The 10,780-nt window shown below is 48.7% G+C and overlaps 1 protein-coding gene across 2 annotated transcripts in view; it reads right to left on the bottom strand.

Annotated features, from left to right (window-relative positions):
- SRRM4 (serine/arginine repetitive matrix 4) overlaps positions 1–10,530 on the bottom strand; it is a 165,318-nt gene extending 154,788 nt beyond the window's left edge. For both annotated transcript variants that reach the window (XR_002338378.1, XM_021072457.1), the window contains exon 1: positions 7,908–10,530. Coding sequence is in view for 1 of the 2 variants with exons in the window: in XM_021072457.1 (XP_020928116.1) it covers positions 7,908–8,038 (131 nt within the window). In the remaining variant the exon portion in view is untranslated. The remainder of the gene's footprint in view (positions 1–7,907) is intronic.

A 10,780-nucleotide genomic window follows, 5' to 3' on the forward strand; every position in this document is an offset into this window, starting at 1 on the left:
ATAACTTTTAATGAAGCTAGAGAACAGTGATCCGTTGGCGTTTCTGCTCTGTGAACCTGTCGGCGGGATGGAAGCCCAGGAAATCCGGCAACTCGGGGATTCTCCCGATGAGAAACATTTGCGTCCAGAGGCTCTTAATATTTGTTGTGAACAGACACATGTAGATGTGAATTACTTAATGACTGTTTTAGGGTTCGGCATTGTTCCTGCATTTGGTTTGGCTTTGTCTCTATGACATCTTAATTCCGTGTTGTATTTCACGGAGCTCCACATACAGGCTGTGGCATATGGGAGCTCCCTCAGCAAAATCTCGAGATGGAGATGGGGGAAGGCATGGGGGAGCACAGACTGTAGCCTCAAGGGTGTGCAGAGAAGGGGGGCTGCAAGGCGAGAGGGAGAGTCTAGATTTGCAGGCATGTATATGAGAGATGCACCGAACTCTCACTGTCATGGGAACAAGATTTGCCACTGCTATTTGGAGGCCGAAACAGTATTTTTTCAATTTCCTAATCTGATTGATCATAATCAGAGAGATTGTAAATTTCATGCTTGTCCATAATGCATGGAGGGGCCCACTAAGCTTCCAACTCTGCTGTTCAAAGTCATCCCTGGCTGCGTTAGAGTCAGGAGAGAAAAGCCAAGAAAAGCAGATCAGACCTGGACCCTGACTGGGAGTGCTCCCCTTGGACCTGCTCCCTGCCCTTAGCCTAGGAGCTGGGGGCCTGGGAAGCACTTAAATGTCTTACAAGGCCCTGCGTGATCTGTTTCCTGCCTGCATCTAGGGAGTCATCTTCTGCCAGTCTCCTCCTCACCCATTCTGCTCCAGCCACAATGACCTCCTTGCTATTCCTCAAATACGGTAAGCATGCATCTACCTCAGGGCCTTTGTACATGCTACAAGGCCATTGCCACTGTCTCCAACACTTTACCCCCAGTTATCCTCATGGCTGGTTCCCTCTCTTCTCCAGGTCCCTGACCACTCAATCCAATAAGGCAGTCCCCTACCTCACCCTCTAGCCCTGCTATTTATTTATTTATTTTTTTAGGGCCATACCTGTGGCATATGGAAGTTCCCAGCTAGGAGTTGAATCAGAGCTGCAGCTGCCAGCCTATATCAAAGCCACACCCATGGCAGATCTGAGCCGCATCTGTGGCCTACACCACAGTTCATGCATGCCGGATCCTTAACCCACTGAGGGAGGCCAGGGATTGAACCCAAGTCCTCATGGATACTAGCTGGGTTTGTTACTGCTGAGCCACAATGAGAACTCCTGCCACTCCTGCTGTGCAATATTCTTTAAAGTACTACCACCCTGACCTTGTATTATTTATTTGTTTTTCATTGATTATCTTTCTCCCCCATGAGAACTGAGGCTTTGTGCTCTTTACTGCTATACCAAATAGAGCTCAAGAAAACTGTTGAGTGAAATGAAAGTATGGATTTGTTTGTTTGTTTTTTGCTTTTTAGGGCCGCACTCTCGGCACATGGAGGTTCCCAGGCTAGGGGTCGAATTGGAGTTGTGGACCTGGCCTATGCACCAGAGCCATAGCAACGCCAGATCCGAGCTTCGTCTTCGACCTACACCACAGCTCATGGCAACGCCAGATCCTTAACCCACTGAGTGAGGCCAGGTATGGAACCCGCAACCTCATGGTTCCTAGTTGTATTCATTTCTGCTGAGCCATGATGGGAACTCCCTTTTTTTTTTTTTTTTTTTTTCTTAGCCAAATGCAGTTTCTCCTGCTTTGTATATTCATTCTCCTGTGGTTTATTTTCTCTTTGACATGTACGGGCTCACTCTGATCCCCACACCATCAGTGATTGCTCAAGGAATGGATTTCGTTTGAGCCAGAACTGGACCATGAAGGACAGGAAAGCTAATGGCCCACACCAGAGCCTGCCTCCTTGAGCCACTGACAAGGGAAGCTAGGAAATTCAGATCATAAAAGCACTTCCTTTCCACAGCCCTTCTTCACTGCACTGACTAGGATTCACCACAGATCAATATCCCCATCTGGAGAGTTTAACCTGCTCTTTCTCCTGGGAAAAGAAAAGAGCTTTCTTGAGACTCTACTGGGAAGAAAGGCCTTATTCATTCTGATCATTCCTTACACTTGAAGGTAAAACTGATGAAATTAAAGAATCATTCCCATTTTACAGATGAGATAACTAATCATTGCTGTGTGACGACAAAGGGCTCTATGCCTCACTGAGGGTCTCTTCTTCCTCTGGCTTTCCACATCCCCTGTTTTTATTCCTACCTATATTATAGTACTGAGGACCATCTGCCTCAGTCATATACACTTCTGCTTCTGTCTCCCTTGGCCGTGAAATTCTGAGGCCCTGAAAAGGAAAGATTGCATTTCATTCATCTCTTCCTCCCTGATGGGCTTGGCACAGAGTAATAATACAAACGATCATTTATTATTAATAGTAAGAGCTAACACTGACGGAGCCCTCACTATGGGCCAAACAGCACGTTTCATAAATTAGTTCATTCAGTCCTCCCATCCACTCTCAGAGGTGACTGCTATTATTAGCCCCCATTTTATGGATGAGGAGGCTGAGATTGAGAAGGTCAAGGTGCTTGCCAGAAGCTACGGAGCCCATGAGCATCTGCAAACAGTAAAAGGAAACAATTCTTGTGATTTCTTTGAGGCCTATCAGGTTTTTAAAACAGCTCTCTTCAAATCTTCAACGGCTCCTTAGGCAACTGCAGTAAGAAGTATCTCACTACAACCTGTTTCACCGATGGGGAAACTGAGGCATAGAGACCTGACTAGCAGGTTCCAAAGCCAGAAAGTGGCCCAGCAGGATGTCAGCTGGGGTCCATCTGACTTCAGAGTCCAAGCTCTTTGACATTCTGCCTCTTCCGCCTTAGGAATAGGTACTCACACCTCAGAGAAAGTCTGAGTAACAAGCAAGGAAAGAACTCCAGTGTTATGAATGCCCTGAGAGCCCCTCTACCTACCAGGAAGGTCAACCCAGTCACCCTGAAAGAAAGGATGTTTTAAAAATTGTATTATGACTGAGGTGCCCATGGAGCAAAAGGCACATGACCTAGGCTTCTCTCCTCATTACAGCAGTCAGGATTTGAGAAATGTTCCCCCTTCTGGGTGGCCTGGAATTGAGGTGGAGTTAATGGAGACTCAGAGGGGCCTGGAAAACATGTCTGGGTGGCATTAAGTTCAACCCCCTGCCCCTGCACTGCTGACACGTCTACTCAGCCAGCCAGCCAGCCAGACATCTCTATCTAGAAAGCTTAATTCCAGAGTCAAATCTATTTGCACTGTGTGTGTCTCCCGGTTGCATTGATCAGCATCCTCAGCATGTCAGGACAGCGAGGAAGGGCTGAGAGAGGGCTGATCTGCAGCTGGATTGGGACCAAGGGTACTTATTCAATGAACGCATCCAACTTTCATTGACCATCAACGGCAGCCCGGGTCTCTGAGACAGCGCGGTTGCCAAGTGCACGCGGCAGTGTCAGAGATGATCCCCTCGTGGACCTTGTACACCATTCAACACATTTCACCTTTCAGAAGGAGAAATATTTGACCTGAACAATAGCACTCCCTTCCCAGAGAAAACATTCATTCCTCACCAGGGCAAGCATTTTCCCTGACCCTCTGTCTATTGGCTCTTAACCACAGCCGGTCAGGAAATCACCTCCCAACAGCCCCTCACTCTGCTCCCAAAGATGGAGTCAGCACAACTGTGCTAACTGATCCCTTGGCAAGGAGGGGAGGTTTGAGTTAAATGGTTCAAAGGCATACATTCTTCCTGTCTTACAATTTGGCCACCTTTCCCTTTATGCAGTAAAATCTCCAACAGTTTGGAATTTATGATCCTTTGGACAGGGAATGGGCTGAAGTCTGCTTCTGGACTATTCTGCATGGAAAAGATTTTTGAAGAAAATGAATAGCTTGCCAAAAGAATGGTAAAAGGAATGCTTATTCTATTTAAGGGGGCCACCTCCCTAGCCCTTGCAAACATACCTGTATCTACAAACAACTGATATGCTAATTACAAATGATAGTTATTAGAGTTCATAAGTCCTCAACTACTCTTTTTGTTTTTGGCCATGGGTGCTGCATGAGAAATTTCCAGGGGGCAGGGGATTCTAGGAGCCACAGTAATGACAACACCAGAGCCAGACCTTAACCCACCGAGCCACGAGGGAACTCCCTCAACTGCTCTTTATTCCAGTTTGAACTGGCCTCCAACACTAGGTTTTTCCACTTCGAGCCTAAACTTCTTGGGTATAAACTTTTCTAGACTAAGCAATTTAAAAAAAGACTTAAATTAATGCCAGGAAAATGACTATACTTCTTTGGTAGGGACAAAAGAGGGGGTCTCTTCCATTTCTGTATCTTGTTGACTCATGCTGGCTCTCTTCCACATGGTATAGGATAGGTGTGCCTGGAATGGTCCCCATTAGAACGTCCCCATCCTAGAATTATCACTCATAGGCAATACCTTTCATTCCTGATATGAGCTATAAGTTACACAGTTACTTTAAATTTCATGGACTAGGGATTAGAACTGTGGGTTTCAAGGAGTTTGAGCCTTCTTTACACTGGCAACAACTGGTCATCTCTATACAAACCATAAGAATATTGTATTTCTGAATCCAGATAATTCTTCACCAGCCCTCCACCCCTAACTGAAAGAGAGGAGAAAGCAGCTACCTTTCCCTTAGGGAAGGAAATCTGAGACCTCAGGAAGGAAAACATGGGACAGCTCCCACCCCACCCTTCCATTTCAGTGCAATTGTCTGTCGGGAGTTGATATCTCACAATTTTTATTGTCAGCATTTTTGGGGGGATGGTGAGAAATGGGCAGGCATGAGAAACACAAAGCTGGAAGGAACTGTTGATTTCCTTTGGCTGTTAGAGCTCTGAGCTGTTTGTTTTAGAGGCAGTGTCTATGAAACAATCTCTTTTCCCACTTATGGGGGGAAGTACTGTACCTGACGCAGTGCTCCCAACTCACTGCCGGAAATGGCTACTGGTATTATTTCTATTTCCAAGCTGACAAAACAAGCTCAGCAAGGTAGAGCCAGTTGCCGAGGGCACTCTGCTAAGTGACAGAACCAGGGAATCCAGGTTTGTCTGAAGCTCAACTCTGAGCTGTTAACCACTGTGATATACTGCCTCCTACTCTGCTACACTGTTCTGACATTTGCGTCAGACATCTGCTTGCAGTTTGATACATTATAAAGATATTGCCTCATCAAGTATGCCTCACAGAGGGAGAGAGAGAAGGGGGACTAGGGGATGCTTTGCCTGGAGTGTGTTTGTATGATGTATGCATATTGCTATGAAACCAACGAATTGACTGTAAGCTTCTATCCTGGTATTCACTTATCTTCAGAGATAAACTTAAAATATACTGGGGAAGTTCATTCGGGGGTATCCCTCATCCATAAACAAATATTAAGTGTGTAACCAGGACTGGCTGGTGGTTCTTCCTCCCCCATCTCCCTGTAGACAGCTACTTAGGCAGATCTGCCAACTGTGAGCTGGGCCTCATTCATGGAACTAAACAACATTTTTGATGAGACCAAGTCCCCAGGTGGCCTGTAGAGGAAGCTACTAGGGCTCAGCTGATGCTATGCCCATGCCTCTGTCCCCTTCCTTTCTAAGAACTCTGCTTTAGAAACACCCTTAAGTAAGTATAGAATATTAAAAAGGAGGTAGAAATTGACCATTGCTGGATGTGGTTGGCTCGGGTGAAAATGGGGATGATTCAGACTTTACAGCTAGTCTGTTAAAAGACAACTCCAACCCAACCCTTCCCGAAGTCTTGAATATAAACATTCCCTGCTCACTCTCCACCCCAAACCAGGAGTAACAGCTATAAAACTAGAATCTAGTCTACCCAGAGGCCACGCCTGTTATAAAGGTATTCAAGAGGATCCTTTCAGCATGACAAAAATTTGGGGCTCTGTGCTCAGACTTTCAACACAGGAGTGCTTTTCCAGAGGGCAGTTGGGAGGAGACTCAGAACATTAAAAGACACCAGGAGTGAAATGATACCTGGGTGGGGAGGGTTGGTTACCGGAAGAGTTTCATATGGATTAATTTAGGATTTGCACAAAACAATGGAAAGCATGAGTGTCGGGAGACCTTGTGAGCAACTCATATGATTGTAAGTCTGACTAAGAAAAAGGCATGATAGTAACAGACTGACGGGCAAAAGGTGAAGGTACCAAGCAAGAGGACCTTAGGTATGCATTTCTGAATTAAAATACCACAGAGAATCTGCTCTCCTCTTTCTGCATCCCTGAAATATAGGGAAGACTCTGGACCAACTGCCACACTCTTAGTTTCCAATGAAATTTCCTCTAGTCCCTTCTACAAGGGCATGTTCTTTGGCCAATGCAGCACCTGATTTGACAACAGTAGATGCACCCCAAAGGTGGAAGGGATGGCAGAAACCCAGGAAGATAAAACCGCTGACGTCAAAGCTCTCTACAAAGAACCTCCTTAAGCAGAGCAACATCAGCTTTTGGTGGTATTGGGTGTTATTGCTCCCCTTCTCCAGCCTGTATCAGAGGATATCCCCTCATCCGAGCCACAATACCGGCTGTTGCTGCAGCTTGCAGCCTGCTACATTCTGCTGGCCCATCATGTTTCTAGTCCACCCATTCCCAACGTGGGGTACCCATTTTTCTAAAGACCTGTAGGAGCCAGGGCTCTATCAGACTATGAAAAGTTCTCCAGTCTGAGTCTGATTCTTAAGATATGATTCCCTGTCAGTCCTCCACCCTACACCCACTGGAAAGTTCAGATGCAGTTGAGCCAGAACAGGCATTCTGTCTGAAACACTTTTCCAGGCATATTTTCAACCTACTCCTTAATGTAGCCTGCCAAGATTAATCAGTCCCCCAAGTGGTCTCCCCTGGTCCACTTCTTTCTTTTTCTCCCACCCAACCACTCATCCAACACCAGCAAAAGATGACTTTCCATACAGCCTTGATGTGCCCTGACAGAGGGCACAGCCTTCTTCCTTTCATTTTCGAGCTCCACTAAATAGAAAGCTTTGTGAAAAGAATTGGGTTTTCTTTGTCTTGGAACGCTTCTGTTTTCCCCAGCCTCCTCCCAGTTTTATCCCACATCCTCTTCTTCCTCTTTCTGCCTTTCTTTCATTTCCTCCTTTATCCTGCCCCCATCATAACATTTCCTCCACCACCTAAGGGTCGGTTCTTACGCCTGAGTTCAAAGCAACTGGATTCTTTTTGAAAAACCAGATAAAACTCTTCCAAGACCATCTTCACAATCTTGGAAGGCTCCTCCCTGACTCTCAAGCTCAGAGTCCTGGTTTTGGATGCTGGAGACGAGATAATTCAGCAGCAGCAACAGCAGCAGCCAGAAAGGCATGGAGGAGGGTGCTGTTTAGGGTGTATTTGAGGGAACAGCATATGGGCTTTTGTCAAAACAGTCAGAGCTCGCTAGTTTCTGAGCTGAGTATAGAAATGTGCCACTGTCTCTGAACAAGGCTTGAGCTAGTTTAGTTCTCATCTTCTCTTCTGGTACAACCCTCATCACCTCAAATCCACCATGCCTTCACCCTCTGCCCTCTGAGCTCTGTGATACCAAGAAAAGTTTTTTAGTCAAGTCGTCTCCCACCTGCACTGTCCACCCAGAGACAGCAAAACCTCTTACACAGCAGCTGCCAGGTCAGCTGATTGAGCGTTGCTCCCCCTAAAGACTCTCTGTCCCTTCTCACCAGCTTCTACCTCACATAAGCAATTAGTTCCCATGCTCCAGTGGGAGATACAGAGTAGTGATGGGAAAAGACCGGCGCCCTGGCCCAGCTGCCTGCATCCACCCCTCTGGACTCCGGGGCACAGGCCAGAAATGGGGACCATCCAGTCTCCCCTCATAAGCAGGAGGTCATTTACCTTGGCAGCGGCTTGCGGGCGGTGATACTGGCAACAATGATGCTCTCAGGACGCGGGGTGGCCACGGCTTTAAAGGTTCCTCGCCAGAACTTCTCAAAAAGCTGTTTCTCTCCTTGCTGAACGCTCGCCATAGCCAACCCCAAGGGCCCGGGGCTCCGGGGCGCTGTCCGAAGTGCTGAATCGTGGATTCCAAACGGGGGCACACCGGGCTCCGGTCTCTGTCCGCGTGAAACCGAAAGGGGTGGGGTGAGAGAGATCGGGGTTCAGGGCGGGGGAGGGGGCGCCTCAGCTCGGGCAGGCGGGGGAGAAAGAAGGCTTGTCCGTCGGTTCTCTTCGCCTTCTGGGTTGGCTCTGGGCTGCACTCTGAGCTTACTGAGCCTCCGCACCCCAGGAAGGGAAGGGAGGGCTGGCTTTCTCGGCAGCGCTGGAGAGAAGAGGCGACGGGGTCGTCTGTGTGTGCGTGCGCGTGTGAGCTCCGGCGCGCCCGGGTTTTGTCTCTCTCACAATGTGACGTTGGAAGAGGAGGCTGGTCGCGCGAGCTGCACTTTCCTCTCCGCCTCTCCGCCTCTCCTCCTCCTCACCAACTCCCTCCTCCTCCGACTCTGCCTCCTGCCGCCATCTGCATAACAAAAGCCCGCAGGTCTTGGGAGGAGAAAGGGCGGGGCGTGCGCCTGTCACCCGGGCCCCGCGGCTACAGAGTTGCAGCGTTGACCCCCGAGAAAAGCAATCCGGAACCCTGAACTGAACCAGCCGTGAGATCCTGCTTCCCAGCCCCCTCTCCTCCCCTACCACCGCGAGCCTTCCCCCTACCCTTTCTTGTGCGCCCTCTGGGCCCGGCCTTCTCCCTTCCCACCCCGTTCGTAAATCTCCTAGATCTTCTATAGACGGAGAGAGAAAAAAACTTAATCTGTCCGCCCAAGCCAACCTGCCCCCCCGCCACACACTTCTGGGAGGGACTGTCTATACAGCAGTAAAATGGGGGGGGGGGCTTGTTTCCTGAATTTCTCTTTGCGCCAGAGTGCTGAGAGATCCCCACCACCCAAAAGTGCCATTTGATGGACAATCCGTCAGCAATTCGGCCTCTCGCCATCTGCCGAGCCGGCCCCGCCCGCAGAGGGGTGCAGCCTTGCATCTGTGCACGCGGCTCTAAGGGACATCTCTTTTGTGCCTCACAGCCAGCCCGCCCAACGTCCCGCTGTCAACCCATCCAAAGGAAAGTGTGCCCCCGCCCCCACCCCATGCCGTCCACTCCTAGGGAACTCAGCTGCAGCCACTTTTTCTTAATACAGCTTCTCTTGGGAGAGGAGTCAGTTGTGAAAGAGAAAGCTCTTAGGGGTAGGGGTTTGAGGGGGGAAATATGAGGATTATAGGGGGATGGTTACTTTTCAGTTTCTCTCCTCTTCTACCCTCTAGCAGTCCGACCCTAATCCCAGAGGGTGGAAGTTCAGAATCATAATAAAACCTAGATGCAGAGACTTTCTTTCCTTCAGCCCCAGGGTTTTCATTAAGAAAAAGAAATGCTGGACCCCTCTGCCCATCTTTCCCTTGGAGTCCTTTACTCTCAGCAGAGTTGCTACCCCCACTCCCTAGACTGCACATTCTTGGAAGGAGGCTTTGCCAAGTCTTAAAGGCCTATGAGGGCTCTGGTTTTCAGCCCCAGCGGAAATAAACTCTTGTTTCTTGCTGATGATGAGGACGATGGGGATCCAGGGGACTAGGGCACCAATGTGAACTTCAGACATTCTTTGAAAGGGAACAGGAGGGGAATAGGAGAAACAGGGGAGGAGGCAGGCAGAGCGAACTCTGGAGTATCCAGGTATTAGCCCAGAAATGTATCTTCCTGTGGATATGCGTGCATTTGGATATTTGCGTGCCTGCTTGTTTGAGTGCCTGAGTGCGCTGCTCGCTCTGCAGTGACCCCTTCTGGTAAAAAACAAGAGATGCATTTGCTGGCTTCTTCAAGTGGGTTGTCCCAGTCGGGAGTTGGAGGTAGGGCTGGGGAGTTTGGAGATGGAGGAGAAAGTGGAGACTAGGCTCAAAAGCACCACCATCTCTCCCTCCGGCCCCAAACTCTCCCGTCTCCGATCACTCTTAGGTGCTATTTCCTATATCGAAATTAGTGTCACTTTAAATGCCTTTGAGAACTGGCTCTTTAAGTAGCCTGGGATATTTAAAACCATCCTTAGTCATGACATTTGGGGTCTAAACTGAGTCACTTGCAGGGAAGAGGTAGCTAGGATCCTACCCCCACAAGATCTATCAACCTTTCCCAGCCTGTTCCAGCTCTAAGTTCTTCGACTGTTGATAACGTTCCCATTTGCACAGATTTGCCTCTTTTGAACCTGAATAGCAGCCAGGGAAGGTGGGAGGGGAAGCTGTTCTTAACTGCACTTTAAAGGTGAGGAAGTTGAGGTGTAGGATGGTCAAGTGATTTGCCTAAGGTGATTCTACAGGGAGCAAAGGAGTCTGTACAAAGCAGTTTCTGTTTTCACTTGGGGAATGAGGGGTCTCAAGATACCAGGCACCCCAGGGTGGGCAGTGTAAAAACTGCCAGATACCAAAGGAACCACGTACTGAGAAGCACACAGGGTTGAGACTTCTTTTTCTTTTCTTGTTGTCTTATTAGGGCCGCACCTGTGGCATATGGAGGTTCCCAGGCAAGGGGTCGAATTGGAGCTGTAGCTGCCAGCCTACGGAGCCACAGCAATGCCAGATCTGTGTCTGCGACCTACACCACAGCTCAGGGCAATGCCAGATCCTTAACCCACTGAGCGAGGCCAGGGATCAAACCAGAAACCTCATGGTTCCTAGTCGGATTCGTTTCCGCTGTGCCATGACAGGAACTCCTGTTGAGACTTCTAAGTTGGGAGTCT

This window comes from Sus scrofa, chromosome 14, assembly GCF_000003025.6.
Source record: "Sus scrofa isolate TJ Tabasco breed Duroc chromosome 14, Sscrofa11.1, whole genome shotgun sequence".
In the NCBI taxonomy this organism is placed as follows: domain Eukaryota; kingdom Metazoa; phylum Chordata; class Mammalia; order Artiodactyla; family Suidae; genus Sus; species Sus scrofa.